Source organism: Natator depressus, chromosome 18, assembly GCF_965152275.1.
Source record: "Natator depressus isolate rNatDep1 chromosome 18, rNatDep2.hap1, whole genome shotgun sequence".
NCBI lineage: Eukaryota > Metazoa > Chordata > Testudines > Cheloniidae > Natator > Natator depressus.
Window position 1 is genome coordinate 20,239,044 of NC_134251.1, and position 22,583 is coordinate 20,261,626.

At 42.9% G+C, this 22,583-nt stretch overlaps 3 protein-coding genes and 1 long non-coding RNA gene across 8 annotated transcripts in view; 2 read left to right on the forward strand and 2 right to left on the reverse strand.

Moving 5' to 3' along the window:
* The window catches only part of CEP104 (centrosomal protein 104), a 42,371-nt gene extending 34,817 nt beyond the window's left edge, over nt 1–7,554 (reverse strand). For all 3 annotated transcript variants that reach the window (XR_012642327.1, XM_074975431.1, XM_074975430.1), the window contains exons 1-2: nt 7,227–7,554; nt 743–869 (exon numbers count right to left, since the gene is read on the reverse strand). Coding sequence is in view for 2 of the 3 variants with exons in the window: in XM_074975431.1 (XP_074831532.1) it covers nt 743–855 (113 nt within the window). In the remaining variant the exon portion in view is untranslated. The remainder of the gene's footprint in view (nt 1–742; nt 870–7,226) is intronic.
* DFFB (DNA fragmentation factor subunit beta) lies at nt 7,424–14,866 on the forward strand. 2 transcript variants are annotated; one of them, XM_074975433.1, is made up of 7 exons: nt 7,424–7,612; nt 8,217–8,274; nt 9,376–9,564; nt 10,316–10,395; nt 10,603–10,773; nt 13,220–13,320; nt 13,893–14,866. In XM_074975433.1, exons 1-7 carry the CDS (start codon nt 7,499–7,501, stop codon nt 14,110–14,112), a joined length of 933 nt encoding a protein of 310 aa, XP_074831534.1. In that variant the 5' UTR covers nt 7,424–7,498; the 3' UTR covers nt 14,113–14,866. The 2 variants fall into 2 exon arrangements, with proteins under 2 accessions (XP_074831534.1, XP_074831533.1); XM_074975432.1 differs by having other exon boundaries at nt 7,430–7,612; nt 8,217–8,343; nt 13,893–14,865.
* Nucleotides 13,019–21,642, reverse strand: C18H1orf174 (chromosome 18 C1orf174 homolog). Its single transcript, XM_074975434.1, is given in 6 exon segments — nt 13,019–17,100; nt 18,145–18,654; nt 20,507–20,620; nt 21,392–21,475; nt 21,477–21,593; nt 21,595–21,642. Coding segments are annotated over 6 exon segments (978 nt in total). The 3' UTR covers nt 13,019–16,995.
* LOC142000827 (uncharacterized) overlaps nt 20,735–22,583 on the forward strand; it is a 35,565-nt gene continuing 33,716 nt past the window's right edge. The window contains exon 1 of one of the 2 annotated variants that reach the window (XR_012642328.1): nt 20,735–20,805. This is a non-coding gene — a long non-coding RNA (uncharacterized LOC142000827). The remainder of the gene's footprint in view (nt 20,806–22,583) is intronic. The other variant, XR_012642329.1, reaches the window with a different exon arrangement.

Consider the following 22,583-nt stretch of genomic DNA (forward strand, 5'->3'; position numbering starts at 1 on the left):
GCAGGGTGGGGGCCCTCGGTTTCAGATCTTGCCCAGGCACACCAAAATGTGCAGCCCTGCTAACATCACTACAGCAAGTTTTGGTGTGGGTGGGTTGGGGGGGGAGGGCTTTTTTTTCAATTTACTTTGTTTATTTAACAGCAGTATGTATAGACAGGTCCCCCTGCTGGATGTGTGGGCTGTGGGCCTGTCACACAATAGAAGTGGAGAGAAAAGCATTAAAAAAAATAAGAGAAGGCAAGTGATTGTAAAACCACAAAAATTGGCAGGAGGACTTGGAGGCAGATGTAGTGCCCAAAATCACTTTTTTTTTTTAAATTGACTTGTTTCAAGTTAATGGTATCCCTTTTAAGAACACTCTGGAGTTTTGGGGGACAAGAGCTGTGTGGGATGAAAGGCAACTAAAGAACTTGGTCCCTAGTTCTCACAACCAGTGAGGTCCCTCACCCTGCAATCTGCTTTGGGCAGACAGAACCAGGGCGCTGACTTTGATGGGGTCTCACGTGGACACAAGAGTCTGCCTGGAGCAGTTCACAGGACTGGGGCTGGATTTTGTCAAACCCTTTGTGATCTTGAATGAGAGGCAATTATGCAAAATCATGATTTTCTATCTTAGATTTCTTATTTTTTGATGTAATCAGATACCCAGGGTAGAATTATTTCCCTGTGAATTACTTATATCTCATATTTTAGAGACACTTCAATGCATCCTTAATATAAATAACTCTTTCACTTACAGTACCTTGGTGATCTCCATCCATTGACTGTTGGTGCATGTACCATCAGTTCTTTTGCACTGAAGCCATCTTCATGTCCTGATGAACTGATAACTACAAATCCAATTTTGTGTGGCATTCTGCACAGTTGAGCTGATAAAACAATGACTTTTTAAAATTAAGTTAATCCATTTTATAAAAGCTACAACTAAATAAGTACAACCCACTCCGGCAGTCTCTACTCAGACAAAATGACTGTTGACTTTCATGTGAACTTTCTTGAATAAAAATACTAGCACATCAGATTCTTAATCTAAATCCTATCAAACCTCATTAATATTAAAGGTATTAGTTTTAGCATTGTTTAATAAAGCCAATAAAAACTTCCAAACTCAGAGGGAACTTTGTACTATTAGCCAAGATGGTTAGGAATGCAACCCTATGCTTTGGATGTCCCTAAACTCTGACTGCTGGAAGTTGGGACTGGACAACAAGGGATGGATCACTCAATAAATTGCCCTATTCTGATCATTCCCTCTAAAGCATCTGGCAACGGCCACTGTCAGAAGACAGGACACTGGACTTGATGGACCATCGGTCTGACTCAGTGTGGCTGTTCTTATGTAATGAATGGAACTGGTAAGTGAGAAAAGTAGATTTACCGAAATACCTCTGATATCACAACACTCCACATAACTCAGTTGCTCATGGGGCAAAAGCACAAAAAAGTGCATGGATCTCTCTGATCAAAGAACAGCCTCCTGGTTAGTGATCTTATAAAACTGAACTCATTTCACAGTGAAAAGGATACACAGCTAGCATGCAACACCTGCTTTCCTAGAATGTCTGTAAAACATATCCATCATTCCCGCACTTAGAGTGGTCTGCAAACAGGTTAATTGGCAACAAAATAACTAAGAAGTAATGCATTAAGTTATCTTTGAAAACTGAGCACATTGTAGTTTCACACAAAGCGTAGGCGGCAGGAAGGGATGACGAGCTCCCTTCTCCTGTAAAGTTCGTGAACTCTGTAAAAGAAATGCTCCCTCCTAGTAGAACACTTTCAGTTTTCATCAGCATCTGCCTCAGAATTCATCACCTCGTTTTAAACTCTCACAAGCTGGTTTGTCACGAGTTGCACTCTGTTTTGAAAACTAACATAAATGGTCTATAACATCTGACAAAGTAAATAAAATGTATCATGATCAGATTAAAATGAGATACATGCAAAATCCTGGGAGTCCGTGAGCCTACCACAAAAAATATTAAATAGAGTTCAACCTGACCGCTGGCACTGGTGACTGGAGCAGGCTTTAACACCACAGAACACATTCTCTTGTGGGCTGCCCTGTACACCCATTACTGTGGTCCACTTTCACGTGTTAAAATGGTTCTCTTGGGAGGAAATTCAGTTTTGCTAAGCTTCTAGCCCACCTCATCATGCTTTGTGCACAGCAAACAGTGGCAAGTATTAACACAGCACATGCACTTTCCCATTTCTCACATTCTCTGAGCCTGCACTCCTCCAGCCCCCTCAACTCTCAGTGACCCTGGGACAGGGCACAGGGGTGCCATTTCAGATTTTGGTAAGTGGGGGGCAACTTTAACTGTGATTCCAAGGGCTACTTAGGCACCTGAAAACTTTAGGGTTTTTTTTTGTTTTCTGCAGATAACTTCAAAATTAGGAGCACTGTATCTAATTCCTATATATATATATAAAAAAGAGGATTTAATAAATATTACTCACTCAGCTCTAATACTGATGTTCTCACATCTTGCGTCAAAATCACTTAAGGAACACTGGTTAGGTTTAAAATTTTAATGTATATCCTTTGTTACTAACTCTTGAATACAACAATTGAAACAACTGTAGAAATATCTAGATTACTTTCTATCACTTTTTTGCAGTTCATCAAGATTGGAGTAGATCATTTAATTTTGGAAACATCCTACTAGGGCAAGGCCCCTTGAGTTTATACTGCACCTGCCTGGGGCTCTAGAGGTGTTATCTCATGATAAATAATAGACTAGAAACTAATCTTAAACAGGAGTGAAGCTGACACTTTCACAGTATTGCCAATCCCAAATGTTCAAAAATGATGAATCTGGCTCCCCAAAAATCATGAGATTGGCTTTAAAATCATGAGATTATGTCAAAATAACAGATTTGGGGTTCTTTTTATTTGCCTTCTGCTTTTTGAGACGTTAGGGTGCCCTGGGGTCACATTTTGACGCTTTCTCCACAGCCATGAGGACTAAAAACTTCATTTTTCTTTAAGAACGAAGGCTAAAATAATCACATAGCCACTTGACTCCAGGAGCTGAAGCTTTAAGGAAAACAATCATCATAAGACGCATGACAAAAATAATAAGAGTTGGCAACACTGCTTACTTCTGTTTAAAAGCTAGTTACTTTTCAGAAGGCTCTTAAACACAACACTACAGCAATTGTGTTGCAGTTCTCACAGGAGAATATTTAAAACCAAACACCAAGAAAATTCTATATTTTAAAGTTGAGAAAAAAAACAGACTTCTGAGGTAAATCAGGGCAACTGCAGGCAGGAAAGGAAAATAAACAGGCACAGGAGCTCTGGGCAGCTCTTCCTTTAGAAAGAAAGTTGGAAGGTCAAATCTTCTAGTCCTTAATCCAGTAAAACTTCTATTGCCATAAGTGCCTCCACTCAGAGCTATAAACATCACAGTGAACACGTGAAAACGTGTGGTCAATAACTGTACAACCTCATACTTAAATATCTGAGCCATCTTATCCAGATTTACACATTTTATATGCATTGGCTCAGGGACCGGATTTTCTGGAATATTCTGAAGTGTGCCGAGCACACAGATGGTGCCCAGTGAATAATGCAAATCATGACAATCATTGACTTTATGGACTCTGTGGATGCAGTTTCTGTTCTTTGTTCTGGAATTGGCCTGAATACAGCTGAAACCCTAAGAATTTGAGGCATAAACACATCTGATACTTATATGACACTTTCTCGTTCCTTCCTTTTCTCAAATTCAGAACAAAAAATGACTGAACAAAATGGTTTTCAGTTAAAATGTAAAACTGCACAGCAGCCATTGCTCTACAACCCAGCATGGGGCAGAACCTGCCACCCCTTGGGAGTTAAGTGATCTCCTCTCATCTGACTCTCATTCTCCATCCTTCCTAACCTCTGCGCTGCTTTTCATGCTGTCAACCATGACATCCATCCTGGGACCATTTGCTGGAGTCTAACAGAACTGGCCGCCTTGGTTTTGCTCCCATCTATCAGAGTCCTCTTTTTTGCAGCATGCAGCAGAGAGAGAGGATGGTTCACTGGATAGGGAGCTAGCCCTGAGAGACCTGGGTTCTACTCCCCCCATGGACTTCCTGTCTGACCCCACCCCAGGCCAATGCTTTAAGGACAGAATTTCAAAGGTGTTTAGGCACCCAAAGATGCAGTTAGATATCTAGTGGGGTTTACAAAGCACCAAATCTTCTAAGTGCATTTGAAAAACCTCACTAGGTGCCTAAATACCTTTGAAAATCTGGCCTTTAGTCTCTGTGTGCCTCAGTGCTCCACCTGTACAATGGGGATAACAGCATTGCTCTACCTCACCGAGGGGCTGGGAGGAGAAATAGGTTAAACGTTGTGAGACGCAGCCTCAGATACTGCGGTGATGGGGCCACGTAAGTACCACGGGTAGAGTGGGAAGCTCTCTATACACAGCTAGCCCTGCCCTGGGTCTGACCCCTTCTTTCCACCTACACCCCCAAATCTCCCCCTTTTCTGCATGTAACCTTGGCTCAGTGCTTCGCTGTATTTTTTCTAAATCCCCTGTTCTTTCTAACACAACCCCTCCCCCCTCTCCAGGGACGTATTCCTCTTTTACAGGCTAAACTTCCATATCTTTAATTTAATCACCAGCCAACTCCCTGAAAAAGCACAAGAGCAAATCCTCACAGACACACCCCTAGAACCCCGAGCAGGGATATTCTATCTGCTACCCAAGATCCATAAACCTAGAAATCCTGGATGCCCCATCATCTCAGGCATTGGCACCCTGACAGCAGGATTTTCTGGCTATGTAGACTCCCTCCTCAGGCCCTATGCTACCAGCACTCCTAGCTATCTTCGAGACACCACTGACTTCCTGAGGAAACTACAATCCATTGGTGATCTTCTTGAAAACACCATCCTAACCACTCTGGATGTAGAAGCCCTCTACACCAACACTCCACACAAAGATGGACTACAAGCCGTCAGGAACAGTATCCCTGATAATGTCATGACAAACCCGGTGGCTGAACTTTGTGACTTTGTCCTCACCCATAACTATTTCACATTTGGGGACAATGTATACCTTCAAATCAGCGGCACTGCTATGGGTACCCGCATGGCCCCACAGTATGCCAACATTTTTATGGCAGACTTAGAACAACGCTTCCTCAGCTCTCATCCCCTAATGCCCCTACTCTGCGCTACATTCATCATCTGGACCCATGGGAAAGAAGTCCTTGAGGAATTCCACCTTGATTTCAACAATTTCCATCCCACCATCAACCTCAGCCTGGACCAGTCCACACAAGAGAGCCACTTCCCGGACACTACAGTGCTAATAAGCAATGGTCACAAACACCACCCTATACCGGAAACCTACTCACCGCTATACTTACCTACATGCCTCCACCCTTCATCCAGACCACACCACACGATCCATTGTCTACAGCCAAGCTCTACAATACAACCGCATTTGCTCCAACCCCTCAGACAGAGACAAACACCTACAAGATCTCTATCAAGCATTCTTACAACTACAATACCCACCTGCTGAAGTGAAGAAACAGATTGACAGAGCCAGAAGAGTATCCAGAAATCACCTACTACATGACAGGCCCAACAAAGAAAGTAACAGAACGCCACTAGCCATCACCTTCAGCCCCCAACTAGAACCTCTCCAGTGCATCATCAAGGATCTACAACCTATCCTGAAGGACGACCCATCACTCTCACAGATCTTGGGAGACAGGCCAGTCCTTGCTTACAGACAGCCCCCCAACCTGAAGCAAATACTCACCAGCAACCATACACCACACAACAAAACCACTAACCCAGGAACCTATCCTTGCAACAAAGCCCGCTGCCAACTGTGTCCACATATCTATTCAGGGGACACCATCATAGGGCCTAATCATATCAGCCACACTATCAGAAGTTCATTCACCTGCACATCTACCAATGTGATATGTGCCAGCAATGGCCCTCTGCCATGTACATTGGCCAAACCGGACAGTCCCTACGTAAAAGAATAAATGGACACAAATCAGACCTCAAGAATTATAACATTCAAAAACCAGTTGGAGAACACTTCAATCTCTTTGGTCACTCGATTACAGACCTAAAAAAAGTCACAATATTACAACAAAAAAACTTCAAAAACAGACTCCAACGAGATACTGCTGACTTGGAATTAATTTGCAAACTGGACACCATTTACTTAGCCTTGAATAAAGACTGGGAGTGGATGGGTCATTACACAAAGTAAAACTATTTCCCCATGTTTGTTTTTCCCCCTACTGTTCCTCACACTTTCTTGTCAACTGCTGGAAATGGCCCATCTTGATTATCACTACAAAAGGTTTTTTTCCCCCCTCTCCTCCTGGTAATAGCTCACCTTATCTGATCACTCTCCTTATAGTGTGTATGGTAACATCCCTTGTTTCATGTCCTCTGTATGTATACATATCTTCTTACTATATGTTCCATTCTATGCATTCAATGAAGTGGGCTGTAGCCCACGGAAGCTTATGCTCTAATAAATCGGTTAATCTCTAAGGTGCCATAAATCCTCCTGTTCTTTTTCGGATACAGACTAACAGGGCTGCTACTCTGAAACCGGCCTCTGTTTGTAAACAAAATCCTGACTCCCTGCCCTGCCTGACTCTCCTTTGCACAGTCTCACACGAACCCTGTGCTGTGGTGAAGAGCTCCACCTGGGAGCTTGCACACCTCCTGTGTGAAACTCGGAGGGCCGCTCTCCCCGGCCCAATTGGGGGGCGGGGGGAGCTTGCTGAGACGCCTGCACAGAGGGGCTGAACACAGAAACGGGAGCGGGGGGGTGGGGGGGCTCATCCCCGGTAAAAGCCAGGCTCTGTCTCCAGGGCGGTCAAAGGGGAAGGGTCGGGGGGCCAGGCCCTAAGCCCTGGGGGGGGGTCGTAAAACTCGACAAAGACTCCGGCGGGGGGGGACAAATGCAGCGTGCGGCGGCGCCTCCCGCCCAGCAACGCGAGGCCGGCAGGGAAGCGCCAAGGGCTCGCCCGGGGGCCCGAGCCCGGGGTGCTGTGGGGGAGGAGGGACGGGACGGCCCTGCCCAGGCCGGCCGGGTCTGGCGTCCCCCTAGGAACGGTGAGTCGCAGGGCCTATGGGGGCGGGCAAGGACACCCGTTACCGCTCACCCCGGGCATGACAGGACCCCGAGCGGGGCAACGACCCCCCTTCCCGGCAGCCCTCGCCCTCAACCTACCTCACTCCGGCGCCATCGCCAGGGCCACCGCTCTCATGGCAACCGGCCTAGTACACGCCCCCTGCGCATGCGCAACATCCTACCGCGCGGCCGCGCCACATCTGCGCATGCGCCAGCCGAGCTGGCGATGGGGCGTGGGAGGGCAGACTGCTTCCCCGCCTCGGTAACTCTCATGGCGTCCGGAGCTGTGAGCATGCGCAAACTGACCCGACCGGCGCTAGGGCCCGGGAGCGGCTGATGCCAGAGGCTCGGGCCCCGCTCTCGGCTGGGCCATGGCCCCGCGGCCCAAGGCCTTCAAGATCCGCAGCCTGCGCGGCCCCCAGAAGTACGGGGTGGCGGGGCGGAGCCTGCCGGAGCTGCTGCGCAAGGCGGGCAAGCTGCTGCAGGTGCTGCCTGAGCCCGCCGCCCCGGGGGCCTAGGCGAGCCCCGGCGAGCCCGGCTGCAGGCAGCCCCAGGGCTCGGCCGGGGCCGGTGCGGGGAGCTCGGGCTGGCGTCGCGCCGTCGCTCGCCTGGGGCGGGGCCCAAGGCGCTGTCAGTACAGCCTCCTCCCAGGGGCAGTAGAGCGGCGGGGGCCCGCCCGCGCCGGGCATCTCGGGGCGTTGGTGGGTGCCCCAGAGCTGGGGCACCCGAGCGCCCCCGGCAGACAGGCGCGTCCGAGCGTGGGGAGTAAGGGGCGCATCGCCCTCAAAGCAGGGGGGCTGTCTTCCCGGATACCCCCCCCCCACTACTCCGCTTTTCGGGAGCGGACGATCATGGGGCCACTGCACCTTCAGCCCGTCCCAGAGTCCAGGGAGGGCGGCTCTGGAGCAGACCCCGGCTCTGGCAGAGGCACCTCTCGGTGCTCCAGGAATCTGTCTTTTTGCACCTTCGCTGATGTGACATTATTTATTTTAACAGATTTCACTTGTAAAGCTTTCTGTGGGTCCATTTGCAGAGTACCTTCATTAAAATGCAACTGTGTGTCCGTGTGTGTTTTCTTTTTGTGAACAGCTTCCTTTTCCCGACTGCCGGCTCTGTTTGTATGAGGATGGGACAGAACTGACTGAAGGTTACTTCCACAGCATTCCAGATAATACAGACCTTGTACTACTAGCCCCAGGGGAGACCTGGCAGGGTTGTAAGTGGGAAAAATTTATCCGTTTATCTTGCAGCTTAAACAGCTTCACATTTCGAAACCCCAAAAGGGAAGGAGTTGGAACTTGGGATTTTATCTCCATCTTCGCAACTGTTGCTCAAGGTGACCTTGTAAAGGCCTCCTTGTGCCTCAGTTTACCAATCTGCAAAAAGGAGTATGATACCATACTAAAACTTCATTACAACATTCTACTATGCGTTTACTAGTCTGAACTACTAAAACTAAAGCTAATCTACATTTGTCATCTTAAAAATACATGTGAATGCATTATCATTGGGTTTTTGTTCACGCCCTTATTTTAAAAATGTGTGCAATGGGCCGCCCACTTTTTAGTGATGTGTTACTATATTACTAAGAAAAAAGAAAAGGAGTACTTGTGGCACCTTCGAGACTAACAAATTTATTTGAGCATAAGCTTTCGTGAGCTACAGCTACAGCTCACGAAAGCTTATGCTCAGATAAATTTGTTAGTCTCGAAGGTGCCACAAGTACTCCTTTTCTTTTTGCGAATACAGACTAACACGGCTGCTACTCTGAAACCTATATTACTAAGGTAAAAGTAAACTGGAAGAAATTTCCCTCATTTTTCAGAGTTGGTCACGTGGGTGGAGAAAAGCCTGGTAGGTTTTTGAACAGGCACAGAATAAAAGTAAAGATGCCTTTACTCACTCTGAGTGGAATCTTACTCCCCAAGTAGTCATGTTGAAGTCAATGGGGCTACTCTGAGCAAGGTGCTGTTCATCATGAATAAGGTGATGGGAAGTTGGCCTGAAGGGAAACCCTTTGCTCCCACATTTCTGATGAAACACTAGAAAGTCAATACTGCGGGTTTGGATTTACTTTTAATTAAGATATAAATGTTGGCAAGTAGCATAATACTCTTTTAAAATGTTTTTTATTCAGTCCCAGAGAAACTTTTTATGGAACACACCAAAACCCCAGCTGAAAGCACAGTTCAGACTACATAAGTTTTCCTAGCACTAGTTTGTTTTTTTTCTTCATTTAAAACTACAGTTGTCAGTGACATAGATCACTTCCTAAATACATTTTACGCACAAAAAGATGACATTGTTGAGGCTGCACAAAAGCTGCTATCAGGTGAGCAGGCTCCCAAGAGACAGAAGCTTCTAGTGGATCTCATTCAAAACCTAAGTGAAAACATTTTGGCGGAAAGCAGAGAGGAAGACAGAAAGTGGTTTGAAGGTAAGTTCTGTATCAGTATAGCAGTTAAATCTCTCAGCAGAGTGATAGATAGTTTAAAACCATTTCCATCTTTAATTTCTGTGATTTGATCACAACACATGGTCTAGGTCTTCAACTCCTCTATGCTTTATCAAATCTAATTCTAAAATGACCCAAGTGAAGAGGATCCTGCCATTTGCCTAGGAACATTATTGTACAGTTCAGTAGATCTGTCAGATATTCCTCTTACTTGCCTCCCATTTCTTCTACATATACAGTCTCTGGGAAACTCTTTAGTATTTAGATGTTTTTGATGTATATTCCTCTTTGTTTAGATATCTGTTCCCTTTAGATGTCACTCAGTTAAGCTATATCTATTTGGCTCTTTTAATATCTCCTTTTAAACCCATCCATCTGGTACCCTAATCATTGTGATGTTCCTTTCTAAATACCCTTCAGTTTGTCATCTTTCTGATACAGAAGTGCCTGGAACTAAACATCGTATTCCAGGTATGGGCCATCAAGGAGTACCGTTAAGAGCAATGATTGGTATATGATTTATTAAGTGCAAACAATGTACTGAGCCCTATGTAAAGCCAAAATAGTAAGGCATTCTTGGTATCCAGAGTGCTTACACTATGAACAGGGAAGCGAAGCAAATAAACAATCATACTCACTCCATTTTCATAAAGAAAAGGAGCTAGAGATCCAGCCAAGTAAAACAACAGCTTGAGATTTTTTATACAAGTCATAAAATATTTATGTCTTTTAGGTATGGAGTCTCGCTTTAAGAATAAATCAAGTTATATGAGATACAGTTGTGAAAGCAGAATACGAAGTTATATGAAAGAGGTAAAAATTGCTGTTTTGAATGTAGCTTGGTTTCAAGCTGCTATTAAAAATAAATCTTTACATTAGACCTGAATAGCTGAATTTTTTTCCATAAACAGCCATGGAACTAGTTTTACATTTAAATCTATTGGATTTATTAAGTAGATTCAGGGTGCAGTAGGCACTGTCTGAGCTAGGAATGACATAGTGCTTTTTATTTTCTTAAAGGTTAGCAGTTATACTTCAGCTGTTCATCCAGCAGCGCAAGCAGAATATAAAAGAATAACTGACTTTATGTTGGATAAACTGAAGTCTGTTAAATATAATGGCTGTTACTTTGACAGAAGAGAGGAGGCGGCGGTCCGCCTCTGCACTACTGAGGGATGGTTCTCCTGTCAAGTAAGAAACTATTTCGAAGACAAATAAGTGTGTGTAAGGTATATTTTATGTGCTATGCTTATGAAAATAAATTGTAATGGGAGTTATGCATTTAAAGGCAGAATAAGCCTCTGGGCACTGCAAACAATTAAACTGAAGAGAAATAATTTACCTACCTACAGTGACTGAAGGACGCTGCCAGCATAATTTGTTCTCAGATAAAATTCTTTGGTGTTTTTACTAAATTTAAACAAGACTTAAGACCAACAAGTGTTTTGTTTTGTTTTTTGGAGTGATATTTTAAACATTGCAGCACTGAGAGTGAAACTGACTAATTACTTTGAGCATCCAACTTTTGAGAAGCAAAGTGTGGCATATTACCTCTTTTATTAATCAAGGGTGTGGGTAACATAACTGTTAGGGGGCTTATTCCTTCACCCACTTACTTCCCTGGTTCTTCTCGCATGAACAGAGAGCAACAATACCCGAAGTCCAAAGGTGCAAACAATTCGATATTTATTGGGGTGAACTTCCAGCAAGCATGATTCCAGTTTCCTTCCTTAGTATCCTCCTTCCCAACTCTGACACCACAGAGCCTTACACCTGTGTCCCTGTTCCCATTTCTCCCTTTAACCAAACAGGATTCCAGTTTCCTTACTCCCATTCCCTGTTCCCATTTCCCCCTTTAGCAAAACATGGTTCCAATTTCCTTACCCTCATTCCCTGTTCCCATTTCCCCCTTTACACACACCCACCCCCTCCCACCAAGGCCCCCCCACTTCCTCATTGACTACAGATTATATAGTAAAACTTCAGTTCTGCTTAGCTATACCTTAACCAATCATTTTCCTGAAATTTAACTAACCAATCCTAACATATTGTAACATGATTATGTAACCAATTATATCCCACCACCTTAATTAGTTTACACCCAGCAAAATTAATTATACAGCAGACAGGAACAATCACAGAACCAGACAGAGATTATACAGACAAACAATAGCAAAGTGGGAACTATAATGACAAAACAATACAGAAGTGAGGATTTCACATCCCAGTATTGATAAGTGAGTTCTTGCCAGACAGGATGCTGTTTCCTTTTACATTTTCTAGGCACTTCCCTTTCTCTGGAGGTGATAGGCATTATCAGGACAGGATTGTATTCCTAACAGCCCAATAGCACCTTCTTTCAATGTGACTAGTTTGGAATGTGAGGATGTGACCGGTCGCTTCCCAGCTTATGGCTGCCTCTGCTGCTTAGCCAAAGGCCTTAGCCTAAGAACAGGGCCTCAAACTGTCACAGCAAGAGAAGGCCCTTACACCAGCAGACAGTGATTTTGATTCTTTCTTTTATACTTCTAGAACTAGCCAAGTGATAAGAATACACCTAAATTCTTAGAGTACAGGCCTTTACAGACAGGCCTGAATATCTATATCCTAACAATAACTAACTGATTTACAACATTTTTAAGTTGACAGTGTCCCTTTGCTGATTGTCATACTGCTGAGCAAATTCAAGCCTTACTAGGGGAGGCAGGGCTTTCCAGGATTCTGTATTTTATTTAAGTAAAATGTCTGATTTAGGCTATTTCAGTTAGGCTTTCAGCAGGACATGGTGCCAATGGTTGTGTAAACAATCACCCAGCTTTAAAAGAGGACTTGTTTCTTGCCCTTTATAAGCTAAAAATTGGATTTCACATCTGCTCTCCTGAACCACTGATCTACAAATTGTTGTAAAACAGCAGCGGTATCAGGGGCTTCAGTACTAGCTTTCCAATCATTGTTAAAAGTTCCACCATGCTAAGAGCTGCCTCCCATTCACCTCTTACATAGGCACACATTTCACAGTCATTTCTTAGCCAGAGTTCTCTGCTGCAGCAAGTGCTGGCATGCTGTACAACAGTAGTGGGCAACCTGCAGCCCATCAGGGTAATCCGCTGGTGGGCCGCAAGACAGTGTTTACATTGACCGTCCTTAGGCACGGCCCCCCATGGCTCCCAGTGGTCACGGTTCACTGTTCTCAGCCAATGAAAGCTGTGGGAAGCGGCGCGGGCTACAGGGACATGCTGCCTGCTGCTTCCCACAGCTCCTATTGGCCGGGAACGGCAAATTGTGGTCAGTGGGAGCTGTGGGCGGCTGTGCCTAAGGACAGTCAATGTAAACACGGTCTTGCAGCCCATCAGCGGATTACCCTGATAGGCTGCAGGTTGCCCACCACTGCTCTACAGTGATGGAATTTGAGGAAAGAGATAACTACTTAGATACCCAATTAAATACAAGCATAAGTTAGCTTACTGATATTGATTGCTTATTTGTGCAGGGAAGAACTATTAAAATTTTATCCTGTGTTTCCAAAGGCGGCCTTTGTCAGTGGATGGCCTTGATTCTTCCCATATCTTTTCCTATGCAGCAAGTTGAATACATGTTGCTGGGTGGATACTATCCCACTGCCTTTATCTTTTTACAGGGTCCTTTTGACAGGGATTACTGCCTGTGTAAACATTCCATCAATCCCTACAGTAACAGGGAGAGCAGAATCCTCTTCAGTACGTGGAATCTCGATCATATGTACGTATAAAACATTAAACCAAACATACCTGTTACACACTGTCCACCTTCAGCATTAAACAAGATACCAACCCAGTTTGTTTTCATCTTATGGGGAAGTCTGATGGTTGGTCTGCTCATTTTCTCCTAAATCCACTGAGATGGAAGGTACTCAGATATTGCAGAAATGGGTGGCAAGACAGAAATCTACAATACATACTACATTCTAGTACATTCACTGTTAGCTGCTCTTCCCTTACCCCTAACTTCTCTGTGTATTAAAAACATCCCCCACTAGGCTCCTCAGGTGACTAGTCTTTCATTTCTGCCCCTGCCCAAAGCTGTTTCAGGTGTTATGTAATTAGAAATTACGTAGGATTCTAGGGTCCACATTACTCATGCTAAGCTCCTTTCTTTAGAATTTAAAAAAAAACTACCATCACCACACACATCCTAATATCAATGCAGAAAAATCTTACACATGACTGAAAGGTTAGCTCCCATCCTTCCTTTAGGGAATACATACATGGTTTGTTAAAAGGAAGTTTGTTACGGTCAATAACGGGAAATGCTTCCTTCATTTTATATTGCAGAATAGAGAAGAAACGTACTATTGTACCAACACTGGCAGAAGCTGTCAAAGAACAAGATGGAAGGGAAGTGGCCTGGGAATACTTCTATCAGTTGCTATTTACTCTGGAAAATTTAAAACTAGTGCATATTGCTTGCCATAAGAAAGCCAGCCATAATCTCACCTGTGACAAAACTAAAATATACAGAAAAAGAAAGCGAATGCAGAAGGTCTCAAAGTGACTTCCCTGAAGGTGGCTTTTTGCTGTGGTTTTCTAAACTATATGAAAGGACACCATTTATAATATTTCTGAAATTCTTAGTGAAAGAACATCATAGATTGATCTCTTCTTGCTAAATTCCCTAATATAGATGTGGCTGCAATCAAACCTCATTCAAACATGTCATTCCACCTTTCATACAGTTGGTTTCTGAGGCCCCAGCTCATTTTCTGTGAGGTAGTTAAGTTGTTCTACAGAGCTTACAGCTGGGCAAACAATCCGTGTGCCTTAGATTTACCAAAGGCTACCACACAGTTAGTGGCAGAGCTACTCCCAGTTCTGTGTCCCTGTGATCTCTGCTCTAATCTTCTAATGACTCCCATTTTTAACCTATTATTTTACATACATATTTTCTAAAGAAACTATCAGTGGTGCTAGATTCTGTCTTTTTTCTTGGTTCATATTCCTCTTTTTTTTTTAAAACAACATCTTCCAACTTCCTTGGCTGCTTGACTTTTCTTGCAGTGTTGTGCAGTACTACATATGAAGGATATTATAGGAAAAGGTATTGTATGTTCAATATCTTTGATAATTGTCTGTTCATCAGCTGTGTTCCCCTCTACCTCTTAATTATGTAGTAAAATGTGAATGATTTTTTTTAAAAAAGGCCATCTGAAATCAACTGAATTCTCAGGAACTATGTTAATGTAAAACTTCAATGTATTTTTATATATTTGTTTAATAAAGATCTTTCAGGCATCTTTCGCCTCATACATAAGTATAAAGGAGAGACAAGGTGTGTACAAGCAACTAGTGCAAAATCAAATGAACTAAGACCCACTTCTGATAGAGTGAAGTATAAATTGGTCAGGCTAGAATAATGTCTTTTGGCACAGAGTTGTGTTTTTACATTTGGTGAAACACTGGTCACAACATGCCTGTCTGTTTTTTCCATGTACTTGCTTCTCTCTTTTCCACCACAAACACTACTCCAAGTAGCATTAGGTTATTAGTAAAAAAGTACCATCTTATTGTTCAAAGTGGGGAAGTTTTACTACATAAAAAAAAGTGAGTAACAAACTCAGAAAATAAGCATTCAGCATTGCTGCTATACAATGAGCGGGTGCATTTTTAAAGCAGGGCTATGGCAGACCCAATAGTTACCTGTCCCTGTTTATGTTTAAACATATACTTCTTTATACAATCAAAACAATTGAATAGTAATCTGTAACTGTTTTAATACCAGTAAATAAGAAATCTACACATTCGCTCCAGGATATTTTTGGAGATGTAATAACAAATGAAGATCCTGTTCTTGCCCTGCTGACAAATATAATGTGGTCTATACAGTATGTTCCCTAAATAATTTAACATCACCCTTCAAGATGCTATTCAAAATAAATGTTATTCTGCCTGAATAGACACTTATGAGGGACAGTGGTTCACAAATAAATCCCCAAAAGCCTGAAGGACAAAAGCTATAGGGATTACAGCAAGATTTAGTTAAAAATCGTAACTACACTATTTAAAAAAAAAGTTGAATGCCTGTATATTAGAAAAGAGGAAAAGCAGTAAGACATTGCTGACAGCAATATCGTATCAGAAGTGAAAATAAGTGAATGAACATATCATACACAATTCATTCAGCTTTTATGTGGATGCTTAATAGGCAATAGCTGTAGAAATGAATATTTATGTAAGCCATCTGCTGAGATGTTTCCTACTTTTCTAGAAATATAGAGAGAGCAAGTACTTAAACATTTCAAAAATAAAGATCTAGAAGCTTATTGCCTAATAACCACTGCCAGTGAAGTGTTACCAATGTTAGATGAACTAACAGTTTTCATGAAGTCATTTGAAGCTGCTCATTTTCCAAAACCACTACAACCTGGGAAAATCAGGCAGACCGACCTTATTCTGTACTTCCAACACCCATTCATCTAGTAATAAACTGTTGAAGAAAGCTCAGAGATTAGTTTTTATTCCTTCTTGAGCATCAACAGATTTATTGAGCTCCCATAAATAAGAGCTGTGTAAATCAACTGAAGAAAACAGTAAGGTTACATAGGTATAAATGAGGGCAATATTTATCCTGCAGTATTTTTACTGCTGGTAATATATGTGAAAGAAAAAACCCAGCTTATACCTCAGATGGTAGGTGGAGTTCATTGAACAGAGAGTAAAGCTCTCATACTTGTTTGTAAAATAAGCACATCTGGTCATCTAGAGACAAAACAGAACACACACTGACATTTGTACAGGGCCAGTTTTCCCAACAGAACCACAATTTAAAGGTTTGTAAGTTGAATTGATTAGTTTCAGAAGTAAACAAATGGTATAACACTAAACATAAGAAATACAGGATGGACTCCCTCTTAGGTATTGGGTACCAGCAGCTTACTTACTAGGCACCTATGAAGAACACAAACATGTGTTAGTCACATTTTGCTTTTAAGGTTTTTCTTCTTTTTAAGAAGATCACTGTTAGCCCACGGCGACCTATCTGTGTTGTATGTGCTCAAATTTACATAATGCTCTTGTTAGCTGTTCCTCTTCGCAACAAAGAGATAAAGTAAAATTGCTTAGTTTATTAAAGCAACAAGTCCTTTAATTCTGTTAAATTGGTAAATCAGTAGCTGTGGCTTCTAAATCCTACAGACTTCATACTTCCACATTCACTAGTAAAGGCACTCACTCTCTTCCACACCCAGCTTCGGGGTTTTGTCTAGGATTCCTAGAGAAACAGACAGTTTCTCTAGGAAAGGCACTTGCAGAAAGATGTCATGCCAGTGAAATGTGATGGGTAGGGCAGCTAATTATAATAGGAACACTAATTATAACAACAGATTTATAGAAAAAGAGACAATTTAACAACTATAAAAGTTATGTTTTTTGCATTCTGTGCTTAAAGTGCATCATCGTCGTCATCGTCTTCCTTTGCAATGAAGTGCAGCTTTCTAAATTCTCGCCTGCTCATTGTGGTGCACGTGACTGCAGCTGCTGGGAGGTCCTTTAAGAAAGAGAATTTATTAACAAAAGCCAGCTGCTGTAGCAACTAAACAGCCCTCCCATACAGACATTTCACATTACTTTATACAGGTTCCTCAACTGGTATATGCTAGACATTAACATATACTCTACTGCAGCTGACTGTGTTCACGTACATCTTAAGTAAAAGCAGAAGCAGTCTGAGGTGAGCCTACTCAAACTGCTCATTTTTTGCTCTTAACATCTGCCTTAGTGTGTGGTTCTTGCTTTCTTTTTTTTTTTAATACTTGGGGGGGAAAAATTGGGCTAAGTGCTCTACAAACAAATCCGCACATTACCCCTGTATGATGGTTAAGTATTATTCCTCATTAAACAGCTGGGGAAAAAGATTATGTCTTGTCCAAAATCACAATGTGTCAGTGGTGGATCTGGGAATAGAACTCAAAATCCTGTCCCATACTCAATCCATTAGTTCAGCTGGTGGAAAATTTCTGTTCTGTGGCAAAATTCTCAAAAATCCTGATTCAGAAACATTCTTTTGCTTAGGTAAAAATGTTTAGTTTTGGTTGTTATATTAGAATATGAAAGATGGTCTTATATTTAATATTATTAAAATATAGTAAGTCAAAAATTTGACCCTATTGAAATGAAACATTTTACCTTATCAAAACAAAATGATAAAGCTGAAAAAACATTTAGACATTTTCCTTTCAAAATCAGAAGTTCCTGCAAAATGTTTCAATTTAGATTAAACTGCCCCCCCGCCCCCTTTAAAAAAAACAAAAACATCAAACTGTTCAGTTGAAAGATTTTCAGCCGGCTGTACCCAATAGCTCAGGATGCTTTGAGCAGGGGTTGGACTAGATGACCTCCTGAGGTCCCTTCCAACCCTGATATTCTATGATTTTATGTTTGTCTAACAGATTGTCAATATTGGTCAAATTTGCGTGAAGTTTTGGCACCACTCTAACATTCTTTGGACATATAGACTAGAAGCTAGAAAGGAGTTCATAAGAGCAGAATTAAAACAAACAAAAAAAACACTTCAGAGTTTTATTCTTCTTACCTGCATGAACTCAATGTTTCCAAAGAATCGATCTACTGGCATTGGCTGGTTACTATCCTCATCTAAGAAAGCACTATTATCCAATTGTATTGGTTTCTTCTGGAGATCCACGGTCTCCAGCCCAGACTCATCTGAAAATGCAGTTCCACAGCTGCTCTCCTCTTCCACATTTGGGATATGGTTTTGCAGAAAAGTTTCACCTTCCTCTTTCTTTGGTGGGCAGCTATTTCCCTTCAGTGCAGATGGTTTTATGGAAATATCATCATCATTCCCCTCTCTCTCTTCATTAATCTTTGGTGCACTTTTGATTTTACTCTGTAAAGGCTTCATATTGGGGTCAACCGAGTCTCCCAAGAGTTGAGTCTCATCAGACGTTTCCGTTGGTTCTTTCAGACGGCGAACACTTCCATTTCCAGATACAAGTTCTTGTAACTGCAGTTTCACTAGACTGTTTTTTTCACATTTTAGCCTCTTTGAAGGGCGTCTGTCAGTTGCTTTGTGTGAAGAAGCCTATCACAAAGAAAGAAGATCTAAGATCTAGTTCAAACAAACTTCAGTAGACAACATTAGTGGCAGGCTGGATATGGAGCTTAACAGCTTAATGAAGTGAACACTGGGTGTTCTTTAAGGGGCTGCCGTTTGATCTAAAGCTATATGCTTAAGTAAAGTTGATTTTATGATAAACAGTGGGTTTAAAATTTGACGCAGTTACATTTCACAAAATTACAAACGATCAATCACCATTTGGAATCCTCTTCCCATGGAAAGCACAGAACTAACGTAGCATGTGGATAATCACCCATCATATTTTTCACAATATTCTTCTTGATAATTACCATAACAGAACGAACAACTTTATACACCTTATTTTATGAGATAGCTATATAGGAATTCACAAGACAGTACATACACACATGGTTTACCACAGTGCACTTTATGCTGTGAACAACAAATCCAGAAAACTGACTCCACAATGTATAAACTTGTTCCCTTGATTGTGTTTTTTTGCATAGCCATATAATCAAATAATGTAAATATAGTGAATCTGAAAAAGTTTTCTTTAACCAATTCTCAAGCTAAATCGATCACACTGGTGGCTCATTTTGTAGCTGTTTATAATTAGATGCAAAAAACCCTCATTGCTGTGTTTAAACAGATTTTAAACCTCAGAAGAACTGTGGTTCCCACAGCAGCCATAAGTAGGCCACATTGCACATATATTAAAGTTAAAATGCTAGACAGAAAGTAAGGGATAATGATTGCTGGGGAGGACACATTATTTCTTAGTAATTAGTGACTTGCTGAAGAAATGGAGTCATTAACCTCACCAGTCATTGACTGACCAGAAAATGCCTTAACTATTCATTATTGCCATTATCAACCATGAAACTGTAAGTTTAAGGAAAAATAAATTACCACTTTATAAACTCAAGATAAAACTACATATTACTATAGAGTACTTTTTTTTTTTTTTTTTTTTTATTAACAGAACAGGTTAACTGCCAGTACAGTAGTCAACAGGAAGACAGGATTTCACTTCCAGTGTGTTCCTCTATAGTATGCTGTTGTTCCTTAGAACCATTTCCAAGGTTTTATGATACAAAACTTGGACAATTCAACCTCAGTATAGACATAATATGCAAAAAAACCTTGTTTTTAGAGTGAAAAGGAAAAGGTGCCAGTGCATTTATTTGCATGTACGCACTACTGGTTGCATGTTTAGAAAACACATGCCACTGCCACCCTGATATTCTGAAGTAACAACCTGAGGAATCAGAATTAGTTATATGTGATCTGGCGTACCTCACATTACTGACACATCCATATTAACAAGCAGAAATGAATGTTCCATATGTCAATATATTAAATGTTCATCGCTATGTTTATTTATATAGCTAATACAAGGCATGTATGTTATGCATGTTTATTTCCATCTCCCTTGCTCTCTGGATAATCACGTGTAAATTAACTAAAGTTTAGCTGTAGCCATGTCAGTCCCAGGATGTTGGGGAGACAAGGTGGGTGAGGTACTTTCTTTTATAGGACCAATTTCTGTTGAATGGTTTCTTAGCATTTAGCTGTGACACTCTAGGGTACCTTTCCCAGACCTGAAGAAGAGCTCTGTGTGGCTCAAAAGCTAGTCCTTCTCACTAACAGAAGTTGGTCCAATAAAAGATACTATTACAGAGACAAAGTGGGTGAAGTAACTAAAAACATTTTGCACATCATATAATTTTCATGGCCTTACTAAAAGTCAAAACATCCCCTATATCATATTCCAAAATGAACAGCTCAGTGCAAAATGAAGTTACTTAACATTCTTAAAACATTTCAGAAAGTGAAAGTCACAGGTTTTTCCTACCAGACACACTGTTTTTGTGGATTTGCAAAGATCAACTTCTTGATGAGATGAAGACTGGGTTGCTGCGTTGTTTCCAGCCTTCTGCCGTTCTGAAGATGGCACTCCATCTGCAAGCTAAACCAGATGCAATTTTACAATGCACAAGGGATGTGGGGGTTTTGTTAAATCTTTAGCAGTAGAAGCATCCATTCGAGCAACAAGGACTCTCCGAAAGATCATGGTGTGCACCCAAACGATCTGACACAGATCCCACAGGAACGCAGGGCAGACCGCTGAGGCAGAATCCTCTCTCCATTTAGGTAAGGCAGGAGGTTCGCCTCCTTATCACCTGGGAGAAGTCCGCACCCGAACTTGGAAGTGGTTAGGGTTAGCAAGAGAGATCGGGACAGGAACAAGACGGTTTTAACCTCTGTCCAGCACCCCCCCACAGCCGCTCCCACCAGGGCAGGGTGTGGGGACGCTATGGGTGGGCAAAGGGCGCGGTGGGGGGGGGTGTACAGGTTGGGGGCAGTCTGGGGGGGGGTAAAGGGAGCACAGGGGGACGCTGGTTGGGGGCAGTCTGGGGGGGGTAAAGGGCGTGGTGGGGGGCAGTCGGGAGGGGGTAAAGGGCGCACGGGGGGGCACTGGGTGGGGCAGTTGGGGGGTAAAGGGCGCACGGGGGGCGCTATTTGGGGGCATTCTGAGGTAAAGGGCGCACGGGGGGGCGCTGGTTGGGGGCAGTCTGGGGGGGTAAAGGGCGCACGGGGGGGGCTGTGGGAGGGTAAAGGGGGGGTGGAGAGAGGAGGGGTGCTCGGGGGGGGGAGAGGCGCTTTGACCGTGTAGCCCCCACCCCAGGGGAGCGTGACTGGCCCGGCCAGAGCAGCTCCGGCCTCGGGCTCTCCTCACCTTTCGGGTCCTCATAAGACGCCCAGGAGGGGGCGGCTCTGGCCGGGCGCCGCCAGCTCCAGCTGCCTTCCCCGCCCCAGCCGGCACCGCGCCGCGCCGCGCCGCTTCCGGGACGAGCTCGGACGTCGCCCGCCGCCGTGCGCACGACACTACGCCACGCACGCAGCGGCCGCCATCTTTGTGATGGGCGTTCTGACCGTCGCGGGCCGGGGGGGCAAGGCGGGGGAAGACAGACAAAGAACAGGCGCCATCTTTGTGAAGGGCGCAGCCGCCCTCCCCCCCTCCCCCAGTGGTTGTGAAGAAAAGCTTGAAAATGTGACCCTTAAAAAAGCTCAAAGTCCAGAAAGCAAAAAGAACCCCCCATTTATTGTTCTAGAAAAAGTCATGATTTTAAACTAATCTCATGATTTCCAGGGCCGCACTCATGATGTTTGAATGCCTGATATTGTAATATTATAGCTAATGTTTCAGATCTCTGGGATGAGGGCAATAGGGGTGTATGTGAGGGAAAGTCACTTCATTTACTATGAGATCCTTTCAGCTTCGTCTTGCTCTGACCTTTGCTTTCTCAGAAAAATGGCACACCTGCAGAGCCCTGGCTCTCAAATGTCGCTCATCACAAGGGAACATCACTCATTTTAGTGTTAAAGTTACTTATACCCCTCTCTGCCATTGTGACAGACTTTTATTATGGACAATTATTTTACATGAGAAATAAAGAGTCTGGAAACTGTTGCTATCAAAAGACTGATTACACAACACGATGGAATCCTGCTGGGTTTGAAATTGCCTGAATTAATAATTTTGGTGTGTTCCCCATTTTGGGTCTGTGTCATGTTTGTTCCACATTTGGGTCTTGGCATGGAGAGTTTGGAGGAGATGGAGGAAGGAACACATGCATCTTGAATTCATTCCTTCACTGTTCTCTCCTTTAACTTTCCGTACATTTATGATCTTTTCTGTAATGGTTGTTTTTGTCAAAAAATATTATGGGAATCACACATAATCCCCTTTCTGAAAGGAGGGAGAACAAAGGAGACCCATTCCCCTCACCAAAAGTTTGCAAACAAACAAAAAAGTTATATTTTGGGAGATAATTCAGGGCATAAAAAGAGTTTTAAAGTGGATATAATAGTAAAGGGGCAAAATTCTCCTCTGCATGCTGGGTCTCTAGTGCACATTTTGAATGTGG